Raw genomic sequence first — 18,449 nt, forward strand, 5'->3', positions numbered from 1 at the left:
TGTAGACAACATAATTACACACACATATATACACCTCCTCTCAGGCATTCATTTGGCTGCCAGCCTGTTAAATGCCTACGTTCTAGGAGTGAACATTAGAAAAGCAATACTTTAACTCAGTACATGAACATTAAAAGGTGTATTTGTATTTTGGATAGTACTCTATTGTACTCAAAAGCCACTGGAAGTATTTTCCCAGATTACATGCTATAAAAACTCTAAGCTTACAAATGTATGAAAATTATAGTTCCCCAGCCCATCCCATTCCAACTTGCAAAGTAAAGTTATGACAACATAGTCTTCTCTAGAAATAGTAACTCTTTCAGTGTGCACATGGGGAGGTTTTGTAAAGGAAAGGGAAAGCTCACACCAGTTATAAATTTGGTCAGTAAAATTACATTTTATTCTTTTTTCTTCCCCCACCCCCCACCCGCCACCCCCCCCCAGAAGGGCTTATACAATTGAGTATAAAGGTATTTGAAAAACATGGAAATGAAATTAAAAAAAAAAGTGTCTAGAGGGAATTCTTTTTATTGAGGAAGAGTTTACATATCTAAGTTTAAGTATTCACCTACTTTTTGCTGCCTCCTGTTAACAGGCATAATGAAAATATTGCACTGAGCATATGCATGGAAAACACAGCTAATAAAGCAAGAAATATGGTAAATACACATTTCATACAACCTTAAAAAATTCCAGCAATCATACAACAAGTTCTGAAGCACTTTTGTGATCTGCAATCTTAAGACGATGTTCACTGTTCTGAAGTGTTTACAAATTGACACTTTTTTGTAGAAAGATTTTGTATTAATAAAACCACAGCCTTAAAATTGTTGGCTTTCAGTTACAGAGGTAACAGAGAGGTATCATCTGAATTCACACCAGAGCTTTTGAAAAACAATGGCAGCAGTACAGCCATGTGCCTCCTCCAGTGTCCAAAACTCTTTGTGGCTTTGCCATGGCCAAGGCATAGAGCTACGCAGCTCAGCAAAGCAGCCAGTCTTCCCAAATACTTTGAGACAGTCTGGCATCTGTTCTCTTTGTTTGCTGATGTAATGCTCTGCTAAATATAAAATGAAGCAGAAGAACATCAACTAACCAAGAGAAGTTCCGCACAAGCCTGTCAATATTGACTACACCTGTGAATTCATTTTAACAAAAGCAGAAAGTAGTTTGATTTGATCAACCCATAAAGTAAATTTATAGAAATGCTGCTCTGAAGATGGGAGTGAAAGAAGTTTCCATAACATATGCTGAGCTCAGAGTAGAAATAAAGTGGTACAGATGATTTGTTCAGGCATGATGTAAGTCAGATTGAAGACACAAACCACAGCAGTTCCAACCTGTTTTCCACAACAGCTCACCCTGAACAAAAGTCTATTTACAGAAATTTCCAACTGCTTGTGGAAAAGCTACCCCAAATATTTCAAACATCACTGTTGCTTCAATTCACTATATGCACACTATGGGTCCATCTCAGAAACACCTTGAAAAAACACTGGAGCGTAATGGACAAAAATAGCCTGTCTCCAATATTAAAATTATGATCGGTCAAAGAGCAGCATTTGCACACTTCAACATTTTATATTGCTCAGGCACTGAGGATCAATTATCTTCAGCACAGGAATTTTCAACTCTAGGTTTTGGCTAGAGCTGCTGTCCATTCCTTTCATATATGAAACACTGGGCTGCATTTTATCCTTTCACTTTGTTATAATTTGAATTTATTTACATACAAAACAGAGACAGAAGAAAGTTCTCATATTAATCCAACAATGGGCACCTTCACCTTGTTATACAAATGCCTTAGGCAAGGCTGCTGCATTTACTTTAGGAGTATATATAAAATTCAGTGTGCCAGTATCAAACAGAAACAATAATGTCAGGTCATACAATGCCAATATGTTCTGGTAGGCCCTTGACTATTAGGTACGAAAAAAACCCCAAAGCCAAAAGAACCAAAAAAACCCCAAAACTTTTCACCACTTAGTCCTGTTTAGAATGCTACACAATGAATAAATTACATCTTTCTGGGATAATGTTGCTTTTACTCCTACATCTGAAAGAAATTCCAAGCTAATTAATTAGAGCAAGAAATTACATTGAGCAGGATAATGTTTTAAATGAAAGAAATTACTTAGAAACACCAATCAAAGATAATTTGATTATGATTAGCTGTGCTGAAGTCTAAGTCATTGAAATTGATGAAGAATGTTTCTACGCCGGTCTATTCTACGTAATCCATTACCTATGCTATGCTCTGTAGTTCAAGTCTAACAAATGGTATCTGATAATTCAATATTGAAGACTAAAATAATTTCGATGCACCACTTGCTTTCCTATGCCGACATGGTTCCAATAAAAAAAGGAAAAAAAATCAGTAGCAAGTAGACTTGCAAAATTCTTCACTTTGAGAACTTCAGCTTACATGAAATATCATCCAGATTTTTACCTGCTTGCCTTCTACGTAGTCATGTTTAAATATGGCTGCTGCTTTATTCTGAACAGTCATTATCCCATGAAAGTTACAACCACAGTTTGTTAAGAAATCATTCCCTGTGCTTTCCAACAACTGAGGCCTACCCAAAGGTACAACATTTCTTTCCATGCTCTCAACTGAAGTGACGAGCAAGACGAGCAGACCTATAATCAACACGCAGCTGAACAAAGGAGTGAAGGATGTTCTTGTCCAGATTAGCAAGTTGTTCTCCTGAGCAAACCTGCTTTAAATTATCCGGGGCTACAACCAAAAGATTGCAAAGTGCATGCAAGGTATCAAAGAGTTGTAACACCAGCGCAATCTGTGGTTAAGAGAAAAGAAAGAAAAAACCCAAATATTAAAGAGTTAAGAGTTGCTTGAAGTCTTAATAACACAATGTCAATCTAGATCTTCAAAATACTTCCCGACAGAGGATTCACATCCATCATTCTCTCCTTGTGTGCATAACTATACACACATATAGACACACGCACATATGCATCTGTTGGGAGATATGCACGCACACACACACACTGCTACATAGAACACATAATAACGCAAACTCAACACTTCTTCAGTATACGTACCTGGCAGGAAACTGCTCTTTAGGACATGATAAAGAACTGCTGGTATAGTAACAGATTATATAACAAAGGTATACAAAATGGTGATGTTAAAACAGAAACAAGAAGAAAAGACATCCAATTAAAAATAAGAGTCTGGCTACCAATTTCAACATGGCTGTACACTACCAACCTGTACAAGCTTACCTTGAAGTCTTTGGCACACTTCCTATACTCAGCCACATCACAAATAGCTAACATGCCTCCCATGCAACTATAGGAGTATTGCTGTAGGTGTTCATAGATAAGTCGATGAAAACGAACTCCAAGCTCCATCAAAACTGTGTCCACGTTTTTGCCATCCATAGAACTTCTAATCTTCTCCACCTGCTTTCTAACATAGCCACAGACCTTAACACAAGCCTAAATAAAATTAAGAAAAGTAATTATGTAACTTACTTTCTAGAAATCTGTTCTCAAAGTGACTTCCACATCATAAACTGAACATCAGTCACTGTCTTTAAAATTCTCACATCACTGAAATTATTCATCCTCCAATTTATTAATTTTCCAACAGGTTTTTTATTTGCTATATAAAGATTCAAAAACATGAGTAGAAAGATGGATTCGAGACAATATTCGATTAAGTTATAGTTCTTATCAGTTCAGAATAGAACAGTTTAATTCTGGCTTTTAATTCAAACAACAATCAACCAAGGGGAGGGAGTGGGGGGACAACGATGACACACAGTGTTTAAAAGCCTCTTGTGAGCTGCAGTTATAAACCCAAATTAACAGCTACACAGGCACCTTCACCCTTCCCACATAGTACCAGAGTGTACATGCTACTGCGCCAACTCTCCCATTCCCACCCGGCTGTAGGCATTCAGGCAATGCTCTCACTTCTTCCCATTGACTGTAGTTCTCCGCTCCTCTCTGCATTTTTCCCTGACAAGAGCCTAATGTAACCCAGCACTACAGCTTCTCAGCAGCCACTAAGGCTGGGATTTGGACAGATGTGGTGGTAGAGACAATGTTCTGCAGCAAAGAACGTTCATGCCAAACCTGTGATGCTTCGTCGTGCTCCTGCCATTCCAAGGGGGAAAAGCACCCAGCAACTAGACAGTACCTGATAATTGATTTTCTGAAACTGATAGCTTAAACCTAATTGTCAGCTAAAACCCCTGTTTCAACTCTGGACCTCCTAGCAAGAACGTGACAGTTCGTCCAGCACCTACTGATTTGTGTCTGACACTAGATACTAAACTGCTAATGTTCCTTTTCAGCTTGAGAAAACACTCCACAACAGAGTTTGGAGGTGCTTAGTGCAAAATGGAATAGCTAAAGTAAATTAATCAGATACACATGTTGTCTAACACAAGTCTGGTAAGGAACATCTTGAACCTGAAAAGACTCATGAGCATTTGAACCTATACTGATGAGCTGGGACTCAGTTTACTTACATTAGTATACTGAATCAAAACATTGTTTTCATCTTCTGGTTTAAAATCTGTCTTCTTTTGCTCTGCAGTCAAGATGTGCTTCATCTGTCCAATCATACAATTCAGCGTCCTTTAAAGTTACAAATACAGATTGGGTTTTGAAGCAAACATTTTAATTTCCTTCATTTTTATATTTCCATATACTAATTGATTCTCTACAAAAGCAAGCAGCATAAAGCAGTGAGGAAAACCCCTGCTACCTAACACTCGAGTAATCTATGAAGATGCACTAAAAGCAAACATTTATTACAAGAAGCAAGCAGTGCTAGGACATGTCAAAGGCAGTACTTCATTTAACAGACATGCACACTCTTTGGAAGTTGAAATGCAATTCTATAGAGAAGATATGCTTGATTTTACATAGTCAGTTAGAAAAAGAACAATCAGTGAAAAAAAAAAAAAAGACAACCAACAACCCTAAAAACTCTTTCCTCCAAGTTCCGTGTCCTGGGGCACAGCACACAGCATGCTGGCCAGCTAGTTTTAAAGGGGACACATTAATTGTAAGGTAACCCATTCAAATCCAGCTATTCAAGAGAAACTGGATAGCATTCCTCAGTGCAGAGGGAACTGGATAGCTGAAGGAAGCATTTCAAAGAGTTTAGTAGCATAGAGCACGTTACTCACGAGGAAGCATCAGAAAACACTCAAACTGAAGGGGTGAGGGGGAAAAAAAAAAAAAAAAAAAAAAGGAAAACCCTCTTCCTCTGCCAAAGCTTGGTATTTCTCTTGTTCTCAGAAATCTAATAGTGTTTTACAGTGCCATTTACTTCTCCTTTACAGGATTTATCTTTTCAGAACACTATCTAAGGTCAAGGCCCTGCTTTGCTTCAAGTCCAAACTAAAGGTCAAACAGCAAAGCAGCAGAGAGAGGCTGCACAGCTCTCTCAATGCCTACCTTTACCAGGAACCTCCCTCTCTCTCTTCCCCCCCCCCCCCCCCCCCTTCCCCTCCTGTTTTCTTTACTTCCCTCACCTCTCCAACCTCCCTGAAGAAAACATGGTCAAGGCAATTACAGGCCTTGAAGGATTCAAGCTGGGGTGAAGGGGAGAAGAAAGTATGTATCCAAAGAGGGAATAAACTCTTTTTCTACACATAGAGCTCAGACTTCCATTTTAGTTGTACTTCATTCAACAATCCACATACCAATAGAAATTTAAAGAAATTCTATCTTGCATTCTCCTGCATTTCCATTTTCAATAAATACTCCTAGAAGGCTGTTTACACATAATACATACTGAAAGAAAACCAGTTGAACTAATTTGTTTGACTAATACTGCCTTCTGCAGAGGTAGACAACTGCTATGAATGGCATTCAAGAAACTGCTATCGGACTTTCTCAGATCTGATAACTGTCAACAGTTAGACATTTGCTTTTTTTTTTTTTTTAAAAAAAAACCCCTCAATCATTCCTTTAAGCAAGACAAGTGATGCTCAGCAGCACCAGTGGCACCACAAAGCAGCATGGAATCAGGCACACAAACACATTTAACATGTAACATTTATCTCAAAACTCATCTCTTATTTGTGCCAAAGCACAAATTTGTTTGAAGTCTCCATTCACAAACCTTTGAACATTCCATTTTCCAACAGGGACATGCTCTCTTATGTCTTACTGTCATTTTTAAGGTATTATTTACAAAAACAAACTATTCTGATGCTGATAACTGATCTGTGTCTGTCTAGATCTGAGCTTATGGCCTTTATGGTTCAAGTATTTCAAACTCTGTGTTTAAACCTCTATGGTCACTTCCAGCACAAGCAGCTAAAATCTCAGTTGCCACGTACACATCCCCTACCTCCACCTTTCTTTTTGCACCTACCGAAAACACAGGTGCAAAACAATATAGCAAATCTCTTCCCCTCCCTCTCTCTGCAGAAAATGCTCACTAGGACACAATTGCAATGCCACCTTTTCCTACACAGTGCTCTCTTCATCCCTCTCCAGTACGGTGTGATCCTTACAAAAACCTCAATAATAGTTTAGAGTAGCTCCCATTACTTGCAGGATGGCTTATTTCCGTTACTGCAGAGAGAAACAGGCACAGAATGCTTAGGTAATGTGTGCTTGGTTGAATAATGCCACCTTGAAGTACAGGAACACTACATGCTTCCTGGTTCAATGTCAAGCATTGCACAACAGATCAATTTCCTAATATTAAGCATATTAGTTTGTTATTTTCCTCTACTGCAAACCAGTTATGATTTTAATTTATAATCTTTGTAGCTATCCCCTCATTTTTATTTGGAGAAACAGAGGAAAAAAAAAAAGATTAAATGAGTTAGTCAACCTCAAAGCAAGTAAATGTCAGAATCAAAATTATTCCAGGTCTACAGATTTCTATGGCTAGGTCTAATCCATAGCACTGCAGAGATTCAAGCAAATCACCTAACCTATTTTTGTCAAACTTTGCTCCTAATGGAAATCCTGCAAGTTTTCCATCTATTTCAATCATCATTCCTCCCTCCTTTACAGTAGAAAAAAGTAGTTTGAGACAATAAGGTAACACTGAATTATTGCACTCTTTCAATGTAACCAAATCCTTTTATGTCCTTCCAGAAGTATTTATGGGTCAGAAATCTGCCATGAAAAATATGACCCTCTAAACAAACAAAATCTACATTTCCTATGCACCACAATGTGTATTTATGGGTTAAAAAAAAAAGTTAAAAAATATAATCAATTTTGTGTTCAGAAATAATTAATCCTTAAAAGAAAAAGCTAACATACATCACAAAGGAGTTTTGAAAGAATTTGTGATTAACAGAAAGTTTAAATCTCTACTTGCCTATCAATGCCCATATCCAGCTTCACTTCCATTTGTTCTATGATATCCTTTTTCTTCTGAAGGCATTCAGATAATTTAGGAGAAGAACTGCAACAGTATAGAGGGTTGGGTGTGTGACAGAGTGTTAATACAGCAGAACAAATCTGTCTACAGGGTCTGCTTCTTACACCAGGAGTGTGTGAAGATTTCCCATCCCATCAGAAAGGACTAGTTTAGGTGGAGTTCAGCCAACTCGAGAACAACAAATCAACAGCCATCTGGCCCTGAGGAGGACACACCGCGCGCTGATGGGCAGTGCTGTGATGCACTCCGGGCAGCACTGTGCCCACTAAGCAGTGCCTCTCAGCTGCTGCCAGCCCCTGGGCGTGAGCGAGCAAACTCAGCTTTTCACGCACGCTAACTCACAGCACAGCAGTGTGCTCTGCTTCGCACGTATCCAACCTGTGGCTCCCAACAACATGCAGCTTTCGCGTAGTTCATGTGTGGCTCCCAAGGCATGGCCAGCTGCTCCCTCTGCAGAACCTGTGGGGTCCTCCCAGGAGTCTCAGCAGCCCTGATATTGCCGGCTCACCCCAAGGAGCAGCCACAACCCCCTCTAGTCCTGGCCTGTAATGCAGCAGTGAGGCCTCTAAGGACCGATACCCTTGGAACTCCCTCTCTCCCCTAAGTTCTCCAAGGAAACAATTTGTTTAACAGCCCTTCTCCTGTCCATTACAGTGTTCTGTCTTCCCACAAGATCAAACTGAACCACTCCAAGAATAAACTCCTCTTAATAGAGATGAGGAATGAAAAAAATTGCTTTCTTCACCAAAAGTCACCATTCACAAAAGGAAATGCTACTCAAAATAAAGGTACCTGATCAATGGCATCAGATGATCATTGAACTGCTTGTCAAATAAATGGAAAATAGTATTGGCCTGGTGGACAACATCCAAGAAATAAAGATTTGCATTCTTTGAATCAGAAGAGGGAATGCCTAAAGCAAAGAAGGTTTCATTAGGATTCTAACGATATGCAGTTCCTATAATTAGCATGATTTTTTTTAAATATGCAGAGTTTTTCCATGAATGCTTAAATCACAGGCTTAGAGTTTCAAAAATTTACCATGGTGCCATATATAGAATAGTTCTCATAGCTTAAATCACAGGCTTAGAGTTTCAAAAATTTACTATGGTGCCACATATAGAAGACTTCTCATAGCTATATCAAATAACCATAAGCACAGAAATATATTGCTTTTAAAATTTCTAAAAGCAAAATGGAACAGCCAATTTAAGTATTTCTTCAGAGCATGAGTTTTATGCTTTCATGTAAGAAACATAGGTTCTCACTGTCAAGATTTCAACTTCTTTAATACAAGCAGTTTTCTTATTTACTGTCTAAAATGCATGAGTATACAAACAAACACAGAATTCTCATAAAATGTAAGACACTAAACCTCAATATATGAATATTCTCCTGCTATGGCACAGAGAACAATTAAAAGAGCCTGGGAGCACTAATGGCCCAATTTCTGTGATACAGTTTTTGAAGACAGTAGTGTCCATCTGTGCATCAATTCCCCAAATAGAAAGTACTCTTTAGAAGACATTAAATGCCACCCCCCATATACACAAAACAAATTTCATTTAACCAATACATTCTGAACAAGGCCAATCAATAAGACACAGCAAGGACCTGCAAAGATCATCTGCACAAAAAGGCCAATGGGATGAAACGCTCAGAAAAAAAACTATACTCACCAGCAAGGCCTGTTTCTAATGCATAATCGATGTGTTCAGTACATAAGAACTCTACAAGCATAGAAAAAATTCTGAAAGCATTCTTTGGTAAGTCAGATGGATCAGAGAGCTTTAAAGAAAAAGAAAAAAACACCTATCTTAAAGGTCAGTTCTACATACAGTTGAAAGTTTATCCAATATTGCATAGGGAATAGCTTAAAATGCAACAAGTGTTCCAGAATAACTGGAATTTTATTCTAAATGAAAAGTATCCATAGAGAAAACTATCCAGGAGCAGCCTTTAGTATCAATAAACCCTTCAGCATTAATGAGTAAACTGAAGCTAGCGTGCCAAAGGATGCTACAAAAAGCAAAAATATAAACAGTTTATAGTAATAATAAAGATATTAATTAGTAGTCCTTAAAACACAGTTGTCCAGATGTAACCCCACAAATTACCTAAATTGCATACCACTGGATCCTGGGAAAACATATACAGAAAAGGTGACTCTACCCATACCCTGCCTTTTTTCCTCTTTTACTAAGCTTCTGCCCCTGGCCACTGTGAGAGACAGGACATTGGGTTTGATGGACCTTCACTTTCACCCAGTGCACTGTTCTTTTAGCACTGCCACAGTACTGCAGAAAAAAATAACACAGACTGAACCTCAGCTACATTTATCACAGTTCAGCTGGAGTCAATGGAGCATGAAAATTTTTATTAAGTGAAGTAATGCCCACATATACACACAGCATCTGTACTTTTATGAGCTGTAAGCAACATGGGATTTTGGACAGCAACCTGTCAGTAAATCCCTTTGCTAAAGAAAAACGTGACAGTGCTTTTGTATATAAGAAATGCAGCTTTGGTTTTTAAGGAATTATGTGAAGACTTTATGAAGCTAGGACTAAGAAAGATTACTATGGCAATTCAAATTTTATGCAACGATGTTCCCAAAGATTTCTGCTGTATTCCAAAAAAACCCCAAAACAACCAACCCCAAATAAAAAAATCCAACAATAAAACACCTTTACAGAGATTTCCAAACACCAAAATGCTTCAGTATATGGTTACATTCAGAATTATTTTATATTATCAGAAATATTTTTCCTAAAGTAGTCACAGTTGGGACAGAGTGTATCTGCACACATCTGTCATCTGACACAAGTATTACCATTAGCCAGGGACACATGTAGCTTCTCTATTGTATAATGAGTTGCCTTAACCACAAACAAAACCCTAACAGCATATATGATACTGCAGAAGTCATACACCTTTAATTCTAAAAATCTCCTTGCACACCAAGATCCATTTAGCATTGGTTTCCATCCCAATATCTACAATTGTTTTTAGACAGAGTATGAAAAAATTGTGCATAATTGAAAAGTTAGTTTATATCATGAATTAATTTAACAACCATTTCTAGCAACTACCATACTGAAAAAAAGAATGATCTATCTGCTCGCCTTGCAGTCACTGACTTTCACCACTAGGAAGGTGGTCATTCCCAATGCATACAGCTAACAGTGCCATATGAGTATTTCATTATATCTTTGATCCCTCTAAGTTTATAAAATGTTAAAATTTCTAAACATCTGAAATGTTATTTTTTGCACTAAGCTAATATAGAATTAGAGGTATTAAAATTTGTTAAAAAATCAAGTGTGTTTAGCTAGTACAAAATCTCTAGCATTTAAGTTTGCAAATCAATTTCAAGGGTTTTCGTTTACACTAAAGTACCAGACAAACAGTAATTGAAAGGCAGAAAAAACAATTTAATCAGAAGGAAAACATATCTTTTTGGTTAGACTAAAAAATTTAAAGAACAGCAGATGGTTACCAAGGTAAACAACGTTAAAGATTATTCTTCTCAGTGTTTTATTGGTGATAATTCTTCAATGCAAGAAGAAATGGCACTAGACACAGGAAAACAACTGTTGAACTATTCTCTGTACTTTAAAGTAGCAAAAAAAAATACACTAAAGGCTTCTCAGGTTTTCAGTCTAATTTACTAAGAAAAGCAGCGCAGACAGTAGGTCTTCCAAAAATAGACGGTATTAAACCCCACAAAATACAAACTAGATCCACATTTAAAAATCAATTCCTTAGCCTCCATCATGACCCTGCTCCAGTGAAAAATACAAAGTTATTTATAATATAAATATTTTATAATATACATGTTTATTATTCTTTTAATAATGTCCTTCCTTTCTTTCTATCACACTTCAATCAGAAATTGAACCACAAAATGTGATTTCATGCACAAAATTATATCATTAATGGAGACGACAGACAGCAAACTTACCCTGTGACATCTTTCAAAAGCTTGCTTAGTTTCTTGCAAAAGGTTAACTACCACTTCTTGTGACAGAAACGTTTCTCCATGTGTGTCAATACTTGGCCCCAACGGTAAGTTTGTACGTTGCCTTATTCTCTCTTTGAGATCTTGAATACTAGAATAAAAATACACCAAAAGAAGATTTCACTGGATGGAAATTTTGATGCTCAAATTCAACAATGATTTAGGGTAATTTAGTTGTTAACTTAAAAAACAGAACCCAAGACACAGTTTAGGATATGCAAGCATTAAGACAGTCTTGCAAGCTCAAAAAAACATCGCCAGTAAATGCAAAACTACCACCTCTGATTCCATGGTCAACTGTGCTCTACCATGGCACATTCACACCATAGGACCAGCTATTCCCCATTGTGGAATAAATAATTTCAATTGAATCCTATGGCACTTATGCTCTGTGGACAAGGTTTAGCCTCCATACATTCTGTCACATTGTACTTTCAAAACACTAATGAGAGCTTTCTATCTCATCCACGCCCACAAATCCTCTCATCCTCCTCCACTATCTCAGCAGTCCTGATTTACTCAAGCATGCTCTAACACATTTCCATGCATAAAACAACCCATAAAGTTACTCACTACCATAAATTTAATTTTCCCCAAGAAAATTAAATTTTCATCTTTGTTTTTTAATTCATTTAATTACTTTGCTGCTGCTCTCTTTAAATAACTTTCACATTCTTGACACACTGAACCCAGTAGCTCTTTGAAAGGCACAGTAGTCTTATCACCTCTGCTTCACACAAGTCTTAATTCTTCCTTTCCCACTTCTCACTAGTCCTTTATTAGTTCTCTGCCCTGAGGATAATGAAGTCTTGTTTTACCTTTCTCTAAGTCCATTGCATCTTCTGGGCTCATTAAGAGCTTTCTCACTGACATTGCTATGGTCTTTTCCCCTTCCTAGGTCTTGGGAGGGGACCACAAGACCTGGGCAGGTGAAAAAAAATGTATGCTTTTAGATACACACATACACATGCTTTAGGTACCTTAGTTTTGCTTCAGTCCTTTTGTGGATCTGGATCCTAAGTTGAAACATAGGTTTAACTGGTATTTTTCATTTCCCATGAGCGCATAAATACCATGCATCACCTTTCACATGTACCAAGAGCAATACACTTTTTAACAGAACATAAACTGATAGCAAATTATAAAAAGCTGCAGGTTATTTTAGAAGCCTGCACTTTCACAGTTCATCACTGTACATCGAACATAGCAAATACTACGTTTTTTCCCTTTACCACCTCCCTTCCATTTTAAAAGTATGAAACTTCACAGAAGAAACTTACCCTCCAGTGCCAATGGACCTCTTCTGGTGGTTTTTGGAATCATAATAGCGTTGCAGAATCATAGCACTCCTACTTTTCAAATAACCAATTTCGACCTCAATGTAATTCTCCAAGTAGGAAATGAAAATGGATTTGATAAGCTTAGACAAGAAAGTCTGCTTATCAGTACCCAAGTTAAATTCCATCAATTTGCTTGACAGATTAGTAGTTCTTTATGCAAAAGAAACAAAGAAGGGGAGAGGAGGAAAAGGTTGAATTTGTATGAATTACAGCATTACATGTTTGTAAAGTACACAGCACAACAGAATCCTGATTGCGATTAAGACTTCTAGCAGCTTTACATTTAAGTAAAAAATTTTGCATAATTCATGCTTAATTACATACAAGCAAGTAAGTTGCCAGTGAGATACAGAGAACTGGCTTTTACACAGTTTTAAAATTACTCTCAAAGATCACTATAAAAAATACTTCACATTAAAAGTAATAACAATAGGAATTTAAAATTTTCTTTAGGAAAGCAATCATTGTAAGGACAATGGCCATAAAATATTTTCAGTTTTTGAGAAGTTTAAAATTTTGGTTCCTCTTCCTACACCTTGATAATACAACTATTACAAGAGTATCTACACAATAATTTCATCATCAATATGTAAATACCTTGTATATAGATCATAGAGGTTCTTAAGATACTGTTCTGCATCTGATTTCCTGTGTTCTTCTAGCTGGTCCTTTACATAACTCTGTAAAATTTTGATACATCTGTTAGAAGATTAACTAGCATCCACAGGTGATACTATGTGCCAGATTATATGTCGTTTACTGCAAAGTATATATATTACTTAAGGTAATTCATGTTGGGTTTTTTCAAAATCTCTCATTTACATACAGATCCTGCATTTCTTTTAGAAGAAAATGATTTAGTAATAGAAAGCAGTAGAGCATGAAGCAAAGACAAAAGACAGATTGCTTTGAAAATATGCTTGACCAACACACACAAAACTCCCTCTTTTTAAGAATCAAAAGCACTGGAAGCCTAGGGGCATTTACAGTTGACAGTAAGCAAAGGAAATGCTTACATATTTGCTTATCATAATACATACACAAAGCAGATACAAGCTTAGAGCCTTCCTGTCATTGAATACTTGGACAAAAATATTATTTACCATAAAACACTAAGTCAAAACTGACACACAAATTTGAGGCTGAAACACAAGCTCCATCTCTACGCTACAAGAACAACATCTACAGAGAAATTGGTTTTTGTAGCCAATAGTCATGTTGTTGACTTCACACACTTAAGCAAGCGTACTTGCAGGACAGAAAACATAGTATTTTCAACTGTTCTAGACCTTCATATAAATATTGGATGAGCTGTGAGACAGTACGCGCAACTTTGTTATTTCCACTTACTCAGTGCTAACCTTACACATTAAACCCAATTCCAAGAATGAACAGATTAAAGATACTTATTAAATGTGAAACTGACATATTTTTCCTGACATATTCTTGGTAGGGGGCACTCAGAAGAAATCAAATACGCGAATGACATCTTATGAATTACCCAATGAACATACTGATTCCTGTATAATTTCACATACTGGAATATTTTCAGTCATACTGTATTCACAGCACAGACAGTTTTATTCGATATAGGCTTGATTATCTGAATTGTTACAGAGCTATCAGCTATGATTCTACATCCTTATACAAGATTACAAATAATATAAATTCTCATTAATTGTTATCACTAGATACTATGTTTTTGGATGAAAAGTTTCCTCAATAAACTTCAACGTTAAATTTTGAAATACCTGGAGTTTAACTTCAAAGATATTTTGAATGAGTTTGGCTAGCACAGTCTCTGGATTACTAAAGACTTCTCCAACTTGCTTATTCACTCGCTGGCAGAGAATGGCTGCATCTTCGAAGACATCATTCCTCAAGAATGCACCCTAGGGTTTTAGAAGCACATTTCATAATATATTTACAACAACCTATACAACTAAATAAATCAATACCCAAAGAAATACATGTAAAACAAAATGCATTACCTCTTGACACTGTTTTATGTACACATCAACGCAGTGGGAATAGCCCTATGGAAGGAGCAAAACAACTCGGTGTTAAAGCAGGTTGCCCATGCTTTCAGTATAGAATGAAATCAAGGAAATACAATGCCTGTGAAAACGTTATTGCAAAAAACCCAGAAACATTGAAAGTGTAGACTCTTTCAAACCCATTTCCGTCACACACCTAACATAACTACACTTATTACCACTCTACTTGGATATACACCACAGGTTTCAACACTTTCTCAAGCATGAAGGTCAGTTCATACACATACAAGAAAAGATTATCTTAGAATGGTCTCTACTGACACAACCTCCAGCCCATCACCTGCCTCCTTTATTCCCCTGCATTTGATTTCAGATGGAACAACTCAATATTTTTAAAAAGTCATACATGTTATCTGACATGGAGGTTGTGCCCATGCAAATATGTTCACTTAAAACAGGTACTTATTGTATTTTCAGTTGTTTTATTTATGTATTTAAATTTAAACTCTCAGTTTTTACCTTAAAATGAAGCAAAACTGCTGCTACTTCTCTCATTCTGGAGATTTCACCTCTCCGCTGTGCACTGGTAAACTCTTGAATTAGCTGGCACTCTAAATCATGGTACTTACCTGGAAAGGAAAGGGGATAACAACAAAAATCCATCAGGCCACGTAATACAAGCACTGACAAAAAAATGTAATCCTGACAGTATTGCATACTTTTTTAATCATCTTTAACAATTCAAATACAGGAATATGGATTGAACTGGATAGATAACTTACTTGCTATCTTTGATTTTACTTCAGAAAACCTGTAACAACAAAATATGCCATGATTAAATTCAAATCCACATCACAAGAAATCACAGACATCCTAGATCATGACTAAGAAGCACTTTACTTAAAAATGAAAACATGTAACACAAAGACGACAGAAAAGTTATACACTTTACATCCATAAAAACCTACAAGCATCTAATTCAAATCTAGCATTAAGTCAGCACAGCAAAATTATCCCATTAAAAATCTGTTAAGCAGTTTAGGATGTGTATGTAAAGATGATCCTACAACATGAGTGCGTGAACACAAATTTGAGAATAGAGGAGAGAGAATTAAGTACACAATCCGTCTCAAAAGCTACAGGAATCACTAAGTAAAGTACCAAAAAAGTAGAGAAGCATCAGAAAATTATAGCTATAGAAGATCTTTCTTTTTTTAAAAAAGATAGATTTTTACCTGTCAAAAGGTAGCTCCTGTGCAATCAAATGTAGTTTCTGAATAATATCAGCTGCCTCTTTAATCTGTTAAGAGTAAAACAAGACAGAATTAGTAGAGGTTTGTGAGCTACTCCTTTCTTCCCCCTCCATTGTTCAGTTTTTATACACGTAGCTCCTATTCCTAAAGGTGGTTGACTTGATATACCCACAGAGGAAAGCATCCCCTTAAAGTTCCTGTAATGCACTTTCATGATGCTGAAAGTATTTTTTAAAACAAAGTTATATAGGTCACAACATGATAAAAAAAATCTTGTTATATGTTCACATTGGGCATGTATGTGTGTGCACTATACCAACATAGCTATACAGCTTGCAGACCAAAGATTCCTCAGGGCTGATTAGATCAGAACATGGCTAGAGCAGTCTCATGAAAATCTGTATCGTTCCATTTGGGAATAAAATATGTAACTGTAACACAAAGCTCGCTGAAGTGCAACCTTATAGTTCACAAGTGATTAGGATAAAAGTGTCGATGACTTGCACCCAACCAGAGGAGATCCCTGTTGAACTCACAAGTGAAATGGCTAGCAACGCTTTCAGCCATGTCAGGAAAAGCATGAGGGAATTCTTTGCAATTGATGAAACCAAATGTATAGCTGTATCCAATAAGAGCCATGTCAGTGCTTGGCATGGAGATGAGGAAGAGGGGAAAAGAGGGGATGAAAGCAGAGCGTAGTTGGAGTAGCTCACATTCTCCCAAGGAAAGAGAAATGGAAACTGTACTAGAAATTATAAACTCCGAAGACCAACGCAAAGATCAAGATGAGTCAGTTAGCCGTGCATCTACAAAACAGGAATACTTGCATGAATAAAGAAGCTAACACAGTTAATGCAGCATGCAAATTTCTGCTCCATCCTCGACAGCAAAACCTTTTATAATTTATTTTTCCGCAATCAATCAGCGTGAGAAGGTGCACCTACACACTGCTTAGTGACTGTTTCACTAGGCTAACTATAGAAAACACCCATTTGAAAACGTGGGTAACACAGCTGATTGCAACTGAAGTTCAGTAGATTTAAGGACACAGTGTCAACTGGCCCAAAGCGGACACAGCTCTGGGATGGTTTTACAGGCTTTGTTACGCTGTCCTGGTGACAGGAAGGCACCTTGAAGGGGGCGATGAAAGCTCTAGCTACTACATTGAATCAAAACCTTTATAAGCTGACACAACTGACAACATGGAGAACACGCAGTTTATCTTGTTCTTCCTGTTAGTCATGTTCTAGGGAGCTGGAGTAGAGAGGAAAGAAAGTAATGAAATCCTATTCTCCCACCACTTAAAACAGATTGGGATTAAAACTTTTCAAGAACGTAACAAAACACACAGGTAAGAATACAGAGCACAGGCAACATGAGGTTGGTTGTTCAGCAAGAAACGAGGCTCTCAAAGTATATCCATTCTGCTTGTTAAGAGCGGCTTATGTTTTGAACTGTCAGCTTACAATAGCCTGTTAAGTCAAAAGCAGCTACGCTCCTCAAATCCAATGAAACAGCAGTTATTTCTATTAGCTTACAGCAACCTTAATACTTCACAATTGTGATCAATACTGATGTCATCAGATTAGTCTCTATATTAGCAATTATTCACCAATGTTACAAAAAAACCCCAAAACACCCTCACAAACACAACATTTTATTTGTCTCCTCTTCAAATGGTAAGTGTTAACTAGATTTTATTGAATTCCAGGCCTTTACTTATGCACAACAGAAGCCACGATAAATCAGTTCTCTGTGGTTTCTGCTTAAACATGGACATATTTCATTTTGAATTGGATCACACTTCTGTAGACTATTAAATCAAGCACAGATTCTGTAAAATACAACTTCATGGCTGTAACGTATCTGGAACAAAAAAATCTGAAAAACCATGGACAAAATGGCAAGAGAGGATTTTAACCAAAGTATTTTTATGAACAATTAAAAGGCATAATGGAATAACATTGAAAACAAAACATAAGTGAAGGAAAGGGTGTAAGAATAACAGGAAATACATTACACACAAGACCATGCTACTGCATGATAAGCAAGTGAGCTGCTAGATCATTTTGATAGTTTGTTTTAACTGGAGCAATTTTCTCACCTCAAGACCCTTCAGTGCAGCAGAGGGTTAGCTGGCAGTGCAATGGAAATTGTAAGAATTCAGAGGATGAAGACCAAAAATACATAGCATGGGACAAGACAGCAATGAAAAACCTTCACAGAGACAGTAAGTCAGAAATTGCTCAGTATGGCTAGGAGAAACTGATGTAAGAATTGACACTACTGAGAGCATATGAATTCCCTAGGAAATAACTGCATTATAACTATTTTCTTGCCTCTCCTTTCACAGCATCCCCTTCCCTCAGTGTCTCAGAAAACCCCACACTTGTGCGGGATGGCATAGTACAAAAAATTGTAATACCCTCCAAAACACTATCT

General features: G+C 37.1%; 1 protein-coding gene across 1 annotated transcript in view; it reads right to left on the minus strand.

The window, feature by feature from the left end:
- Window positions 1-515: 515 nt before the first annotated feature.
- Window positions 516-18,449, minus strand: part of EXOC5 (exocyst complex component 5) — a 29,818-nt gene continuing 11,884 nt past the window's right edge. Inside the window, exons 5-18 of the mRNA XM_055799740.1 lie at window positions 15,990-16,054; window positions 15,537-15,565; window positions 15,274-15,383; window positions 14,749-14,793; window positions 14,509-14,649; window positions 13,355-13,437; window positions 12,698-12,907; window positions 11,361-11,508; window positions 9,076-9,184; window positions 8,189-8,309; window positions 7,334-7,420; window positions 4,506-4,614; window positions 3,250-3,465; window positions 516-2,801 (exon numbers count right to left, since the gene is read on the minus strand). Coding sequence (XP_055655715.1) covers window positions 2,613-2,801; window positions 3,250-3,465; window positions 4,506-4,614; window positions 7,334-7,420; window positions 8,189-8,309; window positions 9,076-9,184; window positions 11,361-11,508; window positions 12,698-12,907; window positions 13,355-13,437; window positions 14,509-14,649; window positions 14,749-14,793; window positions 15,274-15,383; window positions 15,537-15,565; window positions 15,990-16,054 — 1,662 coding nt within the window. The 3' untranslated portion in view covers window positions 516-2,612. The remainder of the gene's footprint in view (window positions 2,802-3,249; window positions 3,466-4,505; window positions 4,615-7,333; window positions 7,421-8,188; window positions 8,310-9,075; window positions 9,185-11,360; window positions 11,509-12,697; window positions 12,908-13,354; window positions 13,438-14,508; window positions 14,650-14,748; window positions 14,794-15,273; window positions 15,384-15,536; window positions 15,566-15,989; window positions 16,055-18,449) is intronic.

This window comes from Falco peregrinus, chromosome 1, assembly GCF_023634155.1.
Source record: "Falco peregrinus isolate bFalPer1 chromosome 1, bFalPer1.pri, whole genome shotgun sequence".
NCBI classification, from domain to species: domain Eukaryota; kingdom Metazoa; phylum Chordata; class Aves; order Falconiformes; family Falconidae; genus Falco; species Falco peregrinus.